Below are 18,321 nucleotides of genomic sequence, written 5' to 3'. Positions count from 1 at the left end.
GTTATGAAGTCAGAATAGTGAGATATAAACTCACAATTGCAAGTTATAGTCAGAATTGCGAGATAAAAACACAATTCTGACTTTTTTGCACAAACGCGAGTATGTATCTCACAATTCTGACTTTTTTTGTATTTTGCAATTCCGACTTTTTACTCAGTACTTGTAATTGTGAGTTATAAAGACAGAATTGCAAGACATAAACTCACAATTCTGACTTTTTTCTCAAATGCAATTTTGTATTTCTGAGAAAAATGCCATAATTGCGATTCTGAGAAAAAGTCTGAATTGTGAAAATTGTCACAATTACCTTTTTTATTTATTTATTTATTTATTTATTTTATTCAGTGGCAGAAACGGCCTTCCTAAGATGCAATTTTTTTAAATGACAGTTGACATTACTTCAAGCTGATATTAGAGACTTTGATACTAACCCTCACTTTATAACCTTGTTCCTTCATATGTATCCTAATTACTTCAACCTTTTTGCAAATGTAGTAAGTCAAGTAGCATTCTATACATACAAAATAAATAATGCTGAGTATACATACCATATAGTGTAAATAAGTAAGTGTTGTAGTGTGGTAATATGCTTTTCCCAGTAAGCAGAGACCAGATGTGATCCACCCAGGCTTTAGTGCCATCTACTGGTGAATGTGCAATTCAAAACAGAACATTTGATTACAAGGTGCAGTGTTATTTTAGTATCAATAAGATACTATTTTGGTTTTTATTAATATTTTAAATTAAACACGGGTATATTTGTAGAAATAGCCAAAGATACATTGTATGGGCCAAAATTATCGATTTTTCTTTTATGCCAAAAATTATTAGGATATTAAGTAAAGATCATGTTCCATGGAGATGTTTTGTGAAATTTCCTACCATGAATACATCAAAACTTCATTTCTGATTAGTAATATGCATTGCTAAGAACTTTATTTGGACAACTTTAAAGGTGATTTTCTCAATATTTAGATTTGTTTTGCACCCTCAGATTCCAGAGATAAAAACTTGCTTTTCTTTTTTCTTTTTTTTTTCACAAAATCTTAATTTCTATCTCACAATTCATAATTTTTACTCACTGCTCGTAATTGAGAGTTAAAAAGTCATAATTGTGAGACATAAACTCACAATTGCAAGTTATAGTCAGAATTGCTAGATAAAAACTCAGTTCTGAGCAAATGCAAGTTTGTATCTCACAATTCTGACAGTAGGTTTTATCTTGCAATTCTGGCTTTTTATAAGAAATGTGAGTTTGTATCTCACAATTCAGACTTTTTTTCAGTACTTGTAATTGTGAGTTATAAAGTCAGAATTGTGAGATTTAAACTCACAATTGCAAGTTATAGTCAGAATCGCGAGAGTACTGAGACAAGTTTGTATCTCACAATTTGGACTTTTTTCACAGAATTGCGTGACATAAACTTGTAATTCCGAGTTATACAGTCAGAATTCTGAGAAACTTCATTGCGAGTTACAAAGTCAGAATTGCAAGATAAAAACTTGCATTTCTTCTTCTTCCGCAAATGGGAGTTTGTGTCTAGCAATTCTGACTTCGTACTCAGTCATTTTAACTGTGAGTTATAAAGTCAGAATTGTGAAATATAAACTCACAATTGCGAGTTATAGTCAGAATCGGAAAGGAAACTCATAATTCTGACTTTTTTGCACAAATGCAAGTTTGTGCCTTGCAATTCCGTCTTTTTTCTCAGAACTGTGTTTTATAAACTAATAATTGCGAATTATATAGTTAGAATTGCGAGATACAAAAAAATTTGTTTTTATCTCGCAATTCTGACTATATAAATCACAATTACGAGTAGTGAGAAAAAAAGTCAGAATTGTGAGATATAAACTTACATTTGCGATAAAAGTTTTTCTCTCATAGTTCTAACTATATAACTCACAATTATGAGTTTATAAAACACAATTCTGAGAAAAAAAGACACAAACTTGCATTTGCTCAGAAAAAGTCAGAATTGTGAGTTGTGAGATTGTGTATCTTGCAATTCTGACTTTTTCCTCAATACTCGTAATTGTGAGTAGATATAAACTCTATAAAACTTTATTTCTCAGAATGGCGAATTTATTTCTCAGAATTACGAGTTATAAAGTTAGAATTGCAAGACATAAACTCACAATTCTGAGAAATAAAGTCGCCATTCTGAGAAATTCGCCATTTATAACTCACAATTGTGAGTTTATATTATGCAATTCTGAGGAAAAAAATCAGCATTGCAAGTTTATATCTTGCAATTCTGTCTTTATAACTCACAATTACGAGTTTATATTATGCAATTCTGATTTCGTTTCTCAGAATTGGAAGTTTAAATCTCACAATCCTGTGAAAAAAGGGAAAATTTTTGCCATAATTGCGAGATGTAAACTTGCAATTGTCAGAAAAAAAGCAGCATTCTATACATACAAAATAAATAATGCTGAGCATACATACCATATACTGTAAATAAGTAAGTGTTGTAGTGTGGTAGTATGCTTAGCCAGTAAGCAGAGACCAGATGCAATTCACCCAGGCTTTTAGTGCCATCTAAAGGTGGATGTGCAAATCAAAACAGAACATTTCATTACAAGGTGCAGTGTTATTTTAGTATCGAGATACAATTATGGTTTTTATTAATATTTTTAATTAAACACAGGTATATTTTTAGCAGTAGTTAAAAATATATTGCATGGGTCAAAATTATTAATTTTTCTTTTATGCCAAAAATTATTAGGATATTAAGTAAAGATCATGTTCCATGAAGATATATTGTAAATTTACTACCGTAAATATATCAAAACTTAATTTTTGATTAGTAATATGCTTTGCTAAGAACTTCATTTGGACACCTTTAAAGGCGATTTTCTCAATTTTTTTGCACCTCAGATTCAAGATTTTCAAATAGTTGTATCTTGACCAAATATTTTCCTATCCTAACAAGCCATACATCAATGGAAATCTTATTCAGATGTATAAATCTAAAAAAAAAAATAAACACCTTATGACTGGTCCAAGGTCCATTATATATATGCACATATATAGGTTATATATTTCAGCTAACAATTACAAATAAATAAATTTCTGTTTTAGCTTACTATGACTAAGTTTCATGACCCTGAGTGGACTCAGACACAGAATGCAACATTATATGTTTATTATCCATCAGGGAGAGACAAAATAATATAAAAGTAATACAAAATGAACCAAAAAACAATTCATTTGAAACTTCAAAAACAACCACCTTTAGAAATAACAACTATTGAGCTTCATGTTTGCATGACTGATTGATTTCTAAGTATAGCTTTTCTCAAGAAACCTAACGTGTTCAGGTGTTTGCATTGCATTAAATACAAATTAAGTACACTACACAGAGTAGCTGAGGGACAAAATATGGCTAAATTGATATTAGCACAAAATAATTTAAACGTTTGACCCTTAAAAGTCAAGAAAATATGACAAAAAAAAAGAGAGAAGTAAATGGAAACCTGTAAAATGTACTGGACTGTAGTTCTTGTCTTCAAGTCAACAATACATTCAACTTTGGAAAAAATGAACATCTACACACACACAGAGTGCCTTTGTACACGTGGCACAAAGTTTGGTTCAATTCACAAATTTACCAAGCACCACACACAACTCACTATACAAAGACAACTATCTGTTTTGTGTTACTCTACTTGCATCTTTCCACTCACATAACTTTACAGTATGAACAAGGCTTTATCTATTGTTGGCATACATAGGAATAAAGATCAGGGCACGAAAAAAAAGACATGGCGGGTCTTGGAAAGGACAGTGACCTTAGCTTTTGCTGGTGCGGCTGAAATATAACATTCACACTTGTTGATGTGATCAGATCATGCGTGACAGATATCGATATTGCTTCTGTCAGTGTTTTCTTATTAGGTGACTGTTAGAAAACAAAGAAAGTTGTATACATCCAGTCCACTAGAGGGCGCAAGAGGACTGTGGATGTCAGTTCGGAACGAAATCTTAGCCAAAGCTTTGCACAGGAAGTCCTGTCTTACCAAGCCCCACAATACTTCCCTCCAAAGGCAAAGTGCAGTAACTACGCCAACACTGAAACTGAGAGAAACACCTTTAAAATTTTTACACCAGCTAGGTCAAACATGTTGAAACTCTCGTTTCTCTGAAACGGGACACAATTTAACCAGGAGACTTTGCCACAAGACAAAACAGTTATCACAAAGTCCGTTTTAAGCCTTAACTCAATTTTAACCAAATGTGTAGTTACTGCACTTTGCCTTTGGAGAGCAGAATAGTGTACTAAACATCACATTGTGGAACAAGTTACTCCAAATACACACATTATCGAAATTTCCAGAACCAAAAAAGCACATAGAAAACTCCCCAAACATACATGAATAAAACATATTGAAGTTTCACAGTTTTTGAAATGACTGAAAGTATTTTACAAGCCTTGATAGAGACACTGAGATGACATATTACATATACTGTACACTATTATTTTAATCTATTTCATACTTTATTTTCATATAACTATGACCCAGTTCCACAGCCAACCATCTATTTATCGCTAACCAGCTCCTTAGACTGTAAATTCAGTTGAATTGGAACAACGAATCTAAATAAATGTACTACTTTATATTACAAATCCACAATTTTCAGATCTGAAAGAGTTACATAACCTCTAAATATCTGTGATTCAGGAATTTTACATGGAAATTGCTTTTCGATGCATAATAGCACAAATTTTCTTTGAAAAATGTACGGAAAGATCGTCAGACATTATGTAATATCACTATGAGAGCAGTCAATTATTCATATGATATTGTATATGTATTGTACTTGAGACAATATAAATATAATGTGCTTTACTTGAAATGTTAAAACCACCCAGAAGCCATATTTTACAGAAGTTACTGAAATTCATGAGATTATACGAGAAAACAAGAAAAAAATTCTGTGACAATGTTAAAATATCAGCCTTCATTGCAGATTCGGACCATAATGGATTGAAATATATAACAAGCCTGTAGCTAATAGCAGATTAAATATTTACTCTATTCGAGAGCTAATGTACAAACATACAACATGTACACATACAAATATTTCGTCCGTTCAATTTCGCTAGCCGAAGTTCGGCTACAGTACATCAGCAGTAAAATGAGATGCTTAAATCCTGAGGTAAAGAAAACAAAGTGAACAAACACAACCGCACTCATTAAAATGTCAACAACCTTTAACACGAACGAAAATACATAACTAAAAGGACGTAAACATATGGCTTTGCTCGTGCCTTCACAGAAAATGAAAACAAAGTTCCTTTGTACTTGCACTTGACGTAAAGTGCTCAACACAAACAATGTAATGTTTAAAAATGTCCCAGCTAACAAACATATGTTCTAAGAACGTTTTGGTATTGTTGCCATTAAATGTTCTCTGACTGAATGTTAATGGAACATTCGGCAAACATTGAGGAATGTGTTCCCTGAACATTCTGAAACAAGTAGTTATATTTTAAAAAAAAACGTTAAGACGAATGTCTACCTTAAATGTTTTAGAAGAAAAACATTTCATGACTGGTGTATGAACAACATTTGAGAACATTAAAGACCAGATAACTTTGAACGAACAATGACCCTCATTCGTGAAACTTTCCTAAATGTACAAATAAAGTAATTTGCATGTAAAACAGACTTTTCTCTGTATTCAAAAACGCTTCGTATAACAGGGGTTTGGTAGTTGTGAGTGTGTATGTTAATGAATTCTGATCATTCGTAAATAGTGCGTGCATACACGCACATTCACAATTAGAATAATTTTATGAATTACAGCTACGTAAATTACGTTTCCCGGAACGCAGTGGATTGTTCTGGACTCCCTTTGCAGGTTTGACTAACAATAAATATTCAATTAACATGTGTTTTTAGCCAGCTGAAAATGGCCAGTTGGTGGCGCTTGGGACGCTTTGGTTGCTATGATGGAGGATGTGATATACATTTCTTTCGTATCACCAAACATCACAAAAAAAAAAAAAAGAGTAAAAACCATATGACTAACAATAAATATTCAATTAACGTGTGTCCACCAAAGTGTTTTTCGCCAGCAGAAAAAAACGCTAGGCGCTCTTCTAAAAATGGCCAGCTGGTGGCGCTAGACATTATGGTATGATCCACTGAAGTAACATATACTTTGAAAGTAGCATTCTATAAACTATGGTTGGTCGGTGTCGTATTTGCCCCGCCCCTCCTCCATTGATTGGATAGTTGGAGCTATGATGGAGGATGTGTACATTTGTTTTGTACCAGCTAATATTTCGAAAATACGAACATTTTCATGAATTCGAAAGTTTACGTCAGATCGTTTTTCCGAAAGATTTACACAAAAATTTGTTCTGCTCGTGTTTCCTGAATGAAGTGTTTCTATGAACTACAACTATGTAAGTTACGTTTCCAGCAAGGAAGTGGAATATTTTGGACTCCCTTCACAGGTTTGGCTCCAGTATACTGCATAGATGCAAAAAAGACTAATAGGCCATATGACTAATATTAAATATACAGCGTTTTTTCCAGCTGAAACGTTTTGGTTGCTATGATCCATGGCAGTAACACATTACTATATTACTATACTCTGAGAGTAACATTCTATCAACTATAGTTGGTCGGTGTAGAATTTGTGCCGCTCCTCCTCCATTGATTGGATGGTTGGTGCTATGATGGAGGCGGTGTACATTTCTTTCGTACCAGCTAACAATTTTGAAAATACAAACATTCACGATTCATTCGAAAGTTTACATCAGAACAGCTTTCCGTTCATGCAGAAATTCGTTCAGCACGTTTCATAAATGAGGCGAATGAACTACAGCTTTGTAAGTTACGTGTCCAGGAATGAAATGGAATATTCTGGACTCCCTTCGCAGGTTTGGCTCCAGTATATTGCAAACGGAACTAATAAAAAACAAATAGGCCATATGACTAACAATAAATATTCAATAATAATATAGTAGTGCACCAAAATTCAGTGTCGTCAGTTTGCCAGAAAGAACACAGAATGTTTTACGCACCACTGACACATGGTAGGGCGCAAGTGTACATTTCTTTCATACCAACTAATTAACATTTTGAAAATACGAACATTTTCACAAATTCAAAAGTTTACGTCAGAATGCCTTCACAAACAATTTACACAAAAATCTGTCTGCTTGTGTTTCATGAACAAGGCGTATAAATGACAACTTTGTAAGTTAAGTGTCTAGGAACGAAGTGGAATATTCTGGTCTCCCTTCGCAGGTTATATTGAAAATATAAAAAAAATAGGCCATATGACTAAGAATAAATATTCAATTAATGTGCGTCCACCAAACCGTTTTAGTCAGCTTGGCCAGTTGGTGGCCAATTGGTGGCGCTAAAAAGCGCTTGGTGGCACAGCGTTTTTCCAGCATTTTGGTTGCTATGATCCACTGCAGTGATGTATAACTATATTGCTATACTTTACTATACTATTTGTCCCGCCCCTCCTCAACTGATTGGAAGGCTGGGTAAAAAGTGACAGTGATGAGCAATGCGTTTTACCCAAAGTTGAACAACTACTAGTTAACGTTTTGAAAATATGAACATTTTTATATAAATTCGAAAGTTTGTGAGAACGGCTTTATGAACAATTTACACAAAAACTTGTCTGCTCGTGTTTCATAAACGAGGCCTATTGAACGTTACTAGTAGAATGTTTGGTCATAACTTTGAGAGAACATTGGCAAAACGTTCTGAGAACGTTTCCTGTTAGCTGGGTACACTTTTTGAACTGCGAGATCAAGTAAATACCAGTCAATTTATTTCCAAAAGCTAATCCTTTCGTCTCTCTGTGCATAAAATGTACGTTTATCCGTAAGACGTGAGAGTAGAGATGCATTCGCTAAATAGTCAAAATGTGTTCTTGAATACTAACAGCCAAACTAAATATAGAACTGGCTTGCAAATACCAAATACGAATCTGAGAATCTAGTTACTATAGAAACATAGTGAGCTTTGGAATGTTCCCTTCCTGGTGCTCTAGTTCAGCCATGTTTGAAATACGATAATTGGAGAAACACTACAAAACCGTTAATTAAATCTGCCGTTAATACCACATGGCAAGACTTTCCTATTGAGGGGTTCTAAATACCAAAAGCAACTTCTTAAAACTATCACACAGTTTAAGCAAAGGCTTATGTGTTGTTGTACTGGTGGAAATTCGTTTGAATTCAAATTGGTCTGATGTATCTTTCTTTTCTCCCTTCCCCCGTTTCAACCACTGACTTTATCCCTCTGGAGCACCCTCCCGAATACCCTGTTTCTGTCCCCTCCCCCCACTGTGGCTGAAAAGGATCTACATTGGCTCATCGTAGTTGTAGGTAGGGGCAGCTGAGTACTGTTGTTGCTGCACGGCCCCCTGTGCAGCGCCCATAGCTGCCTGCTGTGCTGCCTGCTGGACATGAGGGTTCTTCCAAGCGCCGCTGGTCCATTCTTCCTGAGCCTTGCTCATGCTGCCTCCGCTGCCACGGTACAAGTTGTGAACCTGAGACAGGAGAACAATTTATTGCTCAAAAGATGACCTTTTATAGCTCAGTAGATCATCTGTCCTAAACAAGCAACAAGTTGTTTATTTAGATTGACAAAATCAGAATTTATTTTATGTTTAATATAAAGACTTTGCTACTTTGAACTTTGCTAGAAAATGTCTATTTTGTTCAGGAATCTAAGAAAAATAGACCAAGAATTAGATAATTGAGAGGATACAAAATTAGACACAGGGATATTTAAATTGTGGCCGATGTGCACGTCAGTAATTATTTTCGAATAACCAGTAAACAAAGAATGGCAGATATATCATAATAAGAAGAATAACTACAATTGTGTAAAATAACAAACACTTGTTAACTGCTACTGCTAAAATGGCCAAAAATAGTCAAATAAAGATGAAAAAGGGTTAAAAATAGTAGCTGATATGTAAGCCAATAATTCATTTCATAGTCATTATCATAAATGTCAGATATTAAAATAAACATGTTAAAATAATAATAAAAATATTATTCTATAATCTAAACTAAAAAAATAAAAAATCAAATTAAAGATTTGAACGTTTTAAAGAGAATTTAGGCATTGCAACATTATAGTGTACAGTATAATTGTTAATGTTAATTATTGTTACTAAGTTATTCATGTTTTTAAATATCCAAAAATGTGGCCAATATGTAAAAACATTTTAATATATGATTATTTATTTTATCTAAAATGTTTTCTAAAAACATTTCAAAATGCAGTATAAAAAAGATCACTGTTACTAAATTCTTAGTTCTTAGTCCAGTAAAATACTGGAAATTATGGTCAATGCATAATCCAATAATCATTTTCATAGAACCAGTAATCGATAAATAAAAATAAAAATAATGATTAAAAAAATTAAAATATTGTTCTTTATTATTTTATGAAAATTGTATTTTATATTCTACATTATTTTATAATCAGTATAAAAATGGATATTCATTTCAATAATTGTTGACGATTATTGTTACCAAATTATTAATGTTTTTAAATACCTAAAAAACACCTAAGCCAATAATTATTTTCATAAAAACAATAGTTAATAAATGGCAGATTTAAAAATAATAATAATAATAATAATAATAATATGTTTTTCAGCATTACAACATTTTACTATACAGTATAAAAATTAATAAAGATTGAAAATGATGGCCAATACATAATCCAATAATTATTTTCATAGAACCAATACTCAATAAATAAAAACTAAAAATAATGATCAAAAGTTAAAAATACTGTTCTATAATATTTTATAGAAAGTTTGTTATATATACTATATTATTTTTCAATATAAATATGTTTACATTATTTAGTATAAAAATGGATTTTTATTTTGAAAACTGGTATCGATTATTCATAAAACCAATAAAGGATAAAAGACACATTTTCAAAAAATAAATGATATATATTATTTCAGCATCACAACATTATAATGTACAGTATATACTTCAATTTTAGAATTGTTAAAGATCACTGTTACCGAAGTGTTACTAAATAATTAATGTTTTTAATTATCAAAAATTATGGTCAATACATAATCCAATTATTATTTTAATAGATCCAATAATCAATACATAAAAATAATCATTAAAACATTTTTATATAATATTTTACAGAAATGTTATTATATAGTCTATATTATTTTATATTCAGTATAAAAATGGATACTTATTTCAAGAATTGTTAAAGATCACTGTTAGAAAATTATTAGTGTTTTACTGATGTAAAAAAAGACAAATCTGAGCATAGCTCTATTCACAGACATCTATTCGAGGATTTTTAATCAGGAGAAAAAATATAAGAGGGAGACTACTGTAATTACTGTGTATGAGAAAAATAATGTTAATCGACAAAAAAAACGTTAATATTGTTAATGTATTACACACAGCGTAACTTGCTTGAATTTTAGGAGATATCATATCTGTGTATATTCAAACAATATTGATGGAGGAATAATAACGGGTACCTTGGTGAGAGCAATGAACGAGAGAACAGCCACAGCAGTGAACATTATGGTAGGAATAAGCATAACAACAGCAGAGCCAATATTAGTGCTGAAAAAAGTGATGGTGGCTAGCCAGCCGCTGTAATACAAACACATAAAGAAGACACATTCTCCTCATTAACATGGTACTTAGAAAGCGAACTACATGCAAACACTGTATAAATTCAGAATATTATGCAACATCCTAATATAATTTAAACAGACCCTAATATATGTAGACTAAAAATACCATGTGACGCAAGAGAGTATATGAGTCATTTGAGTTTCTATAGGGTAACTCAAACTGGAACTGACCCAGCTTTGCTGTATGTTGCTACATTTCCGCTGGGTTGAAAATAACCCAATTTGGGCTGTTTTGCAACCCACTGCCAGGTTAAATATGGACAAAACCCAACTGTGGGTTATCGCTTTATTTAACCCACCATAATGGTTGATATATTGATCTATCTAAAATTGAGGTCAAAAGTTAGTGAATCTGCAAAATGGCAATTATTTTAGCAAAATAAGAAGGATTATACAAAATGCATGTCATTTTTTATTTAGTACTGACCTGAATAAGATATTTCACATAAAAGACATTTACATATAGTCCACAAGACAAAATAATAGTTGAATTTATAAAAATGACCCTGTTCAAATGTTTTTTAATACTGTGTTGTTACCTAAATGATTCACAGGTCCCACAAATCTTTGTTTTTTTTAGCATTTTTGTGTATTTGAATCCTTTCCCACAATGACTGTATGATTTTGAGATCCATCTTTTCACACTGAGGACAACTGAGGGACTCATATGCAACTACTACAGAAGGTTCAAACACTCACTGATGCTCCAGAAGGAAGGCTTTAAGAGCTGGGGGTGAAAACTTTTGAACAGAATGAAAATGCATTTTTCCTATTTTGCCTAAATATCATTTTTGTTTTAGTTAACACTGCCCTTCAGAAGCTACAGAAGATGTTTCCCAGTAGACAAAATATCTTTAAATTCAGAAAGTTTCCCCCCCTCCCGGCTCTTAATGCATCGTGTTTAATGCAGCGTTTGAAACAGGGGTGTAGCGTATGGGTACGCAGAGTATGCAGGTTGTAATTGAAACAAGGAAACAAATACAATCCTGAATGGACCCAGCCCTGGCCCGAGACTCTCAGGCCCTAACTCTGCCCTTGTCTGACAACTTATCAGAAAAAAAGCCTGTGTTGCAACCATTAAAATAGTTTAATGGCAAAGTGGCTATATTTAGTTTAATTTCTGCGCTTTCTGCCGTCTCTGTCTTGAGGTGGAGCGCTTCACAAAAATGATCTGAGCTCAGCGAATATTTGCCTCACAGATATGATAAATATATCTATACGATGCTTTAAATGACTACTTTTGAACAAAAGAATTAATGTAATAAAATCTTGTTATATTGAGTAAAGTTAATGTCCGTGGCATTCAACCTGCCCTCACATTTAACATGAAAAACAGCAATAAAAATGTAGGCTTCAACTCAGTTAACTGGCTGATTTTTCTGAAGAACAGCGGACAGTTCAACTGTACAGGGCAAATAAAGGACTCGTGAAAAATTATCACTAAACAAAAAAACACACAGTGTTTCCCATTCATTATTAACAAGAGTGTGGCAGGCCGCCACAGTCTAATCTGTCCCGCCAGTTTCATAATAACCCGAAAATATATTCATACTCATCATTTTAACATAAAATGTCTTTAACGTTGTGTTTTGTGCCATCGCTTTGGCAAAGTGTCCATCAAACAAACTAAAAGCGTAATTATGGCGTTATCCTCTAATCAAGTCTGTTTGCACTGCTTGTTTCAAAGCGAAGCGCGCACTTCATTCAGGCGATCAACTCGTCATATGGTGTTTGCCGCGTCTCAGAGTCAGAGCGGCTTCTTTGAATGAGCGCGTTTACATGCACGTTCTTAAACCGATTATGCTTAACAAGCCAAAAACGCACGTGGTCATGTAAACGCGGTAACCCGTTTTCTTTTACCGGAGTAAGGTCATAATCGGCGTAAACATAAACCGGTTGGCACAGGTAGCTTTCTGCCTCCTGCCCCGATTTCGGGCGGCAAATAAACGCAATAACCCACTTTCTTTCGGCTTATTGAATGTGTGATACGTGACAGATTTAAGCGCATCTAGACAGAGCAAACGCTTTGCAGTAAAGAAAGGCAGACTCTTTAATGACTCAGAAAATTATAAAAAGTGTTCTCTTTTAGTGCAACAAAAGTAGAAGTGGTTCAGTCAAAACGCTGCATTTCTAACTGCATGAGAGGATAATATGAGCTGTACATTTCAGGCTGACATGTTGCAAGCTTTATTTAACATAACAACTGACAAACATATGGAATACTTGAGTCAGATACGCAAATTATTATATTTTGATGTCACTAAAAGGAAAAAAACTTATTTATCAATAAAGTCGTGTGTCATCTTTGTTTGTATTGTGATTAAAATGCAATGGTTGGTTCTTTGGTGTATTATTAAATATGTTTAGTTGTAGTAGCAGCAACTGCAAAAACAGTTTCATGGCCAGGAAAAAATATTTATGGCTGGTAAATTTTCTCAAGTCACCAGCCATTGGCAGATGTGGCAAAAAGTTAGTTTTAGGCCCTGCTTGCAAGTATAGAAATTAGGACAAAAGTATTGTAATTTCCCTGTAGAATAAGGTAAAGTATTATACCTGTGAAATACTCATTATATTTCATTTACTAATGACTAATTTATTTACTCATTTATTTTACAGTGAAATTGTTTTACAATATATGGCTATTACTGTCATAGGAATAATAATATAAAATTATTATTATTATTATTATATTCTAATTAGTTTGGCTTCCAAATTCACCAGTGTTGAGTGTAATTTAGACTGAGACACTATTTTACAACTAAAAAGAAGACATAGTTCCCTTTAAACTTTAAGTCAATTCACCAGCTTTGCACACTGAACCTGTGTTGGAGTTCTTAATTTTGAACTCTCAAGTGCACCAGATAGATGACTTTAACTTTAAAATGTACAAAATTTTCTTACGGGGTGGCATGCCCCCGGACCCCCCTAGAGGGACTGAGGGGAACACTGAACACAGCTGTGGATCATTCACGTAACAACACAGTATTAAGGATCAAGTGTATGTAAACTTTTGAACGGGGTCATTTTTATAAATTCAACTATTATTTTCTCTTTTGGACTATATGTAAACATCTTTTATGTGAAATATCTTATTCAGGTCAGTACTAAATAAAAAAAAACATGCATTTAGTATGATAACATTTTGCTGATTCTGCAAGGTGTATGTAAACTTTTGACTTCAACTGTGTAATTTCTTATACACAATGAGCAGTTCTTACCACACTCCCCATCCTGGGATTCCTACAGTCTGGATGATGCTAATCACCACCTGCGCCATGAAGACGAAAAAGAACGCCATGAAGTTGAAAGAACTGTCTGTCCTGTGAAAGAAAGAGTAACTGCATTAGAGTTGTGCGCAATGACACAACAACTCAAAGACTATTTTAAAACATTAATTTAACTCACTTGAAAGCCTTGTAGATGGGCCTAAACCAGCACACGTATGAGCATGGGGTAAACAGTATCAGCCAGAGAATGGCCATCCCAAAATTGGTTACCCCGCCTCCTCCGCACATCCACGCTAGACAGCCAATCAGGTTCGCTGCTAGAGTGGCACTATTCACTGTAAGTGGAAAAAAAATGAAGCAAATTTAAGGTTTTTGAGGAAAACATTCCAGAATTTTTCTCCATATAGTGGACTTCAATGGTTTCCAATGGGTTGAAGGTCCAAATTGCAGTTTCAATGCAGCTTCAAAGGGCTCTACATGATCCCAGCCGAGGAATAAGGGCCTTAAGGGCGAAATGATGGTAATTTTCTAAAAATAAAAAAGTACAAATTTACATACTTTTTAACCACAAATGCTCGTCTTCCACTAGCTGGACTTCACGCAATACATAATCAAGTCAAACACCCTTTACAAAAAAAGGGATGTTGGACAACTTTCCAAGTTGGAGGAGAAAATCAGATGGGGTTTTTTGTCCTACCGTACCTTTTTGAACCAAAGTACACAAACAAAGAACTAACCATGCATGACATTTCCAATGTGATTATGTAATGCGTAATACATAAAGTCCAGAGCTAGTCCAGGATGAGCATTTGTGGTTAAAAAGTACATAAATATATATTTTTTTTTTAAATGACCAATCGTTTCATTAGATAAAACTCTTATTCCTTGGCTGGGATCGTGTAGAAGCTTTGAAGCTGTATTGAAACTGCAATGTGGACCTTCAACCCACTGATGCCCATTGAAGTCCACTATGGAATGTTTTCCTCAAAAACTGAAATGATCTGTTGAAACCGGGTAGATACTAAAAAACGTTCACATTTATGACACACAGTGACTAAAATCTATTTGCTAAGTAATCTGCCTCAGAACCAGAATACGTTTTAGATACTAATACAAATTTGCATTTATCTCGACAAACACTTACTTTCTCAAGTTCCAGACCTAACGAGCTAACCAAAAAAAAAAAAAAGTGATTTGTGAAAATCTAATGCTTTTGATTCATATTATAGCATAGTAAACTGGACAATAACACAATAGTAATATGACACCTCACATTTTTACTTGTGGACTGACAGATCAAAATACAAAACCTGTCTGTACAGGTTTTCCTGTGCCCGTTTCTCTCAGTGTTTACAGTAAAACAAGGTGACACTGTAGTGGCAAATAAAGACACGTGATTGCAATCTAGTGCACACACAACAATGAACATGCACTGAGAATATCACAAAAATGTATATGCTGAAAAATGAAAATAAAACATACATATCCATAGGTAATACAGTCGTTTGCACATTGTACGCTGATGGTCTGGGATCTCATTAAAGTCTTGGTAAAAACATGGTTTCAGTGGGATGAACCGTGGAAGAGGAGGAAAATTGTTTTCTGTGGGGGAAAAACAAAGCTGATCTCACTGAGAATACCATACAGTACCATGTAAATACCACGGTACTTGAACATGTTAGCAATTCAGTTTGGTTTCAGAAAGTTATAAGCTCTCACCTGCCATGGATTTTTTTTTAGATTACCAACGTCAAACTTGAATATTTAAAAACCTGTAAAAACACACATTGCAGATCAAACTTCAATGAAACACTGTAAAAGGTGCTCGTAATACAACAGGTTATAACCTCATTAGCATATTCCAATGTGAAAGGGAAGCTTGTCCTTTGATATTTATCTAAACTTTGCTAAATAAAACCATACATCACTTTTTAACAACAACTTAGCACACAAGCTAGATCCAGCAGCATTCTTTAGTAAAGCAAAAAATTAATCCTATTATTCACTATTACAAACATGACACCTATAAAAGAGCCTGCAACACTGAGCATGTTTACATGTACATGAATAATACATGAATAATATTCTGATTATACAACAACTTGTTAGTACTTCATTTATTTATTTAAAATACTTTTGGAGGCTTACTAGTTAAAAGTTTTTGAACAGTAAGATTTTTAAAGTCTATTCTGCTCACCAAGTTTGCATTTATTTGATCCATTTATTTGAAGTACAGCAAAAAGTCACATTTTGAAATATTTTTACTATTTAAAATAACTGTTTTCTATTTGAATATTATAATATTTCAGCATCATTACTCCAGTCCCATGATCCTTCAGAAATCATTCTAATATTCTGATTTGCTGCTCAAAAAAACATGTATTATTATTATAATTATGTTGAAAACAGCTGAGTCTTTGATGAATAGAAAGTTCAGAAGAACAGCATTTCTCTGAAATAGAAATCTTTTGCAAAATTATAAATGTCTTAATCATCACTTTTAAACATCCTTGATAAATAAAAGTAATAATTTCTATAATTTCTAAAAAAAGAAAAAAAAACTATACTGACTGGAGTTTTTGAATGGTATAGTGTATAATGTAAAAAAAAAAAAAAAAAAAGGTTTTTATTTCTGATAGAGGATGATTATTGGATCTTTCTTTCATCAAATAATCCTGAAAAAAACTACTCAGCTGTTTTAAATATTGATAATAATAAATGTTTCTTGAACAGCAAATCAGCACATTAGAATGATTTCTGAAGGATCACGTGACACTGAAGAGTAATGATGCTAAAAAAAATTCAGCTTTGATCACAGAAATAAATTACATTTTAAAATATATTCAAATAGAAAGCATATATTTTAAATAGTAAAAATATTTCCCAATTTTACTGCTTTTGCTATATTTTGGATGAAACAAATGCAGGCTTGGTGAGCAGAAGAGACTTTAAAAAACATGAAAAATCTTACTGTTACTGACTAGCAGTATATTTTGTGTTTAGAACAAAAGGTAAAAACATCTTTAAGTAGCCAATGTTTACCACAAAATGATTTTATAAAAACAAACCTATCAAATGTTAAACTATATCCTCCAACCTGACATCAGAGCAACTGAATATACATAATTTATAAATTTACTGTCCAAAAAAGATTAATAATCCAAGTTCTGCTTACTAACATTTTAGAAAAGTTCACAAATGGTTTAAATTGTTTATGGCAATCAGGCTATTTGTGTAATATTGTAATATTTTGAACATGTAAGCATCATAACCTCAACAGGTTTATGAGGCCTAGTAACTGAATCATCAATTATTCGACCATATTCAACTGTCAGAACGACACGATTATAGTTAAAATGATGAAAGATGTTTGAACATTTAATAAATCGTTATGGCGATTATAATAAACCGGTTATTTGAGGCGAATATTCACAAACGTTTATTCGTAGCCGCTATATTTTTAACGAATTGCTTATTTATGTAACGATCGTTTTCTTAGCGATTATTATCAACCGTTTATTTGTAGCGTTAGCGATTTTTATCAGGTCGTGGTTGTTCTCGCTCGGATCTAACGTTAGCCAAACCCGGTTGCAATGTGAAGGACATGTCGCTGGGGTGGTTCACAGATGAGAAACGATAATCTAGTTGCCATAACGTTATATTCCCTTCATCTAAACGGGATGTATAATTATAAAACGCAACTTGAAAGAGAAAACAAAACCGACAGAATATTTAGCAAAAACATTCCCTCATTTCAAAGCGGTATCGAGGTCGAGCGGAGCGCCCTTCAAGGGAAAAGATGGTGCTGAACGGGGAGGTGTTTTATTTAACAGCCCAAGCTAACATTGCATGCATTTGCGATTTTCCTTGCTACACGATGCGTCTGTTCTAAGTGCGTAAATGTAAAAAACAGGGCGAGAGAGTGAAAAGTATCGGCGAGAAGCGTTCCCCCTTACCTTCTAGCGCGTTCACCCAAGAATATGTTGCCGATGCAAGCGCACACTCGCATCTAATAAACCACTTTCCATTCAATGATCGATGCACTTGTAATGGTGATGTTTCCCAAATCCGTTCTCTTACGAGATGATATTGGGAATATGGGAGTGAAAACAATCACGTCACGCTACTCCTACACACGCAAGAGCGTCGATAAGCATCCAAACCGCGAGGAATGAGTGTGTGATGCTGAATAGATCACCTCGTGTGAGGCCTCTACACTCGCGATACTTCATTCCTTCACTCCCACTAACTGAGAGGCCACTCTCCACGGTACTGAAGCATATATGTGACCCCTGGAACACAAAACCAGTCATAAGGTTAAATTTTACAAAACTGAGATGTATACATCATACGAAAGCTCAATAAATAAGCTTTCTATTGATATATGATATATTTGTTAGGATA

The 18,321-nt window shown here is 33.5% G+C and overlaps 1 protein-coding gene across 1 annotated transcript; it reads right to left on the bottom strand.

Annotated features, from left to right (window-relative positions):
• Nucleotides 1-3,135: 3,135 nt before the first annotated feature.
• scamp5a (secretory carrier membrane protein 5a) lies at nucleotides 3,136-18,094 on the bottom strand. Its single transcript, XM_073832110.1, has 7 exons — nucleotides 17,874-18,094; nucleotides 15,637-15,689; nucleotides 15,400-15,519; nucleotides 14,096-14,252; nucleotides 13,909-14,010; nucleotides 10,529-10,646; nucleotides 3,136-8,536 (listed from the first exon to the last, which is right to left on the bottom strand). The coding sequence occupies exons 2-7, from the start codon at nucleotides 15,641-15,643 to the stop codon at nucleotides 8,348-8,350; spliced, it is 693 nt and encodes a 230-aa protein (XP_073688211.1). The 5' UTR covers nucleotides 15,644-15,689; nucleotides 17,874-18,094; the 3' UTR covers nucleotides 3,136-8,347.
• Nucleotides 18,095-18,321: the final 227 nt, after the last annotated feature.

Source organism: Garra rufa, chromosome 25 (genome assembly GCF_049309525.1).
Source record: "Garra rufa chromosome 25, GarRuf1.0, whole genome shotgun sequence".
In the NCBI taxonomy this organism is placed as follows: Eukaryota; Metazoa; Chordata; class Actinopteri; order Cypriniformes; family Cyprinidae; genus Garra; species Garra rufa.
The sequence above is the reverse complement of the archived record's forward strand: the minus strand, read 5'-3'. Positions and strand labels throughout refer to the sequence as shown.

Excerpts from the sequence above, each read along its gene's own strand:
- scamp5a (XM_073832110.1), bottom strand. Across the intron at positions 14,011-14,095 it reads CCCATCTACAAGGCTTTCAA|GACAGACAGTTCTTTCAACT; the intron begins GTGAGTTAAATT and ends TTTCTTTCACAG. Across the intron at positions 10,647-13,908 it reads ATCCCAGGATGGGGAGTGTG|CGGCTGGCTAGCCACCATCA; the intron begins GTAAGAACTGCT and ends TTTGTATTACAG.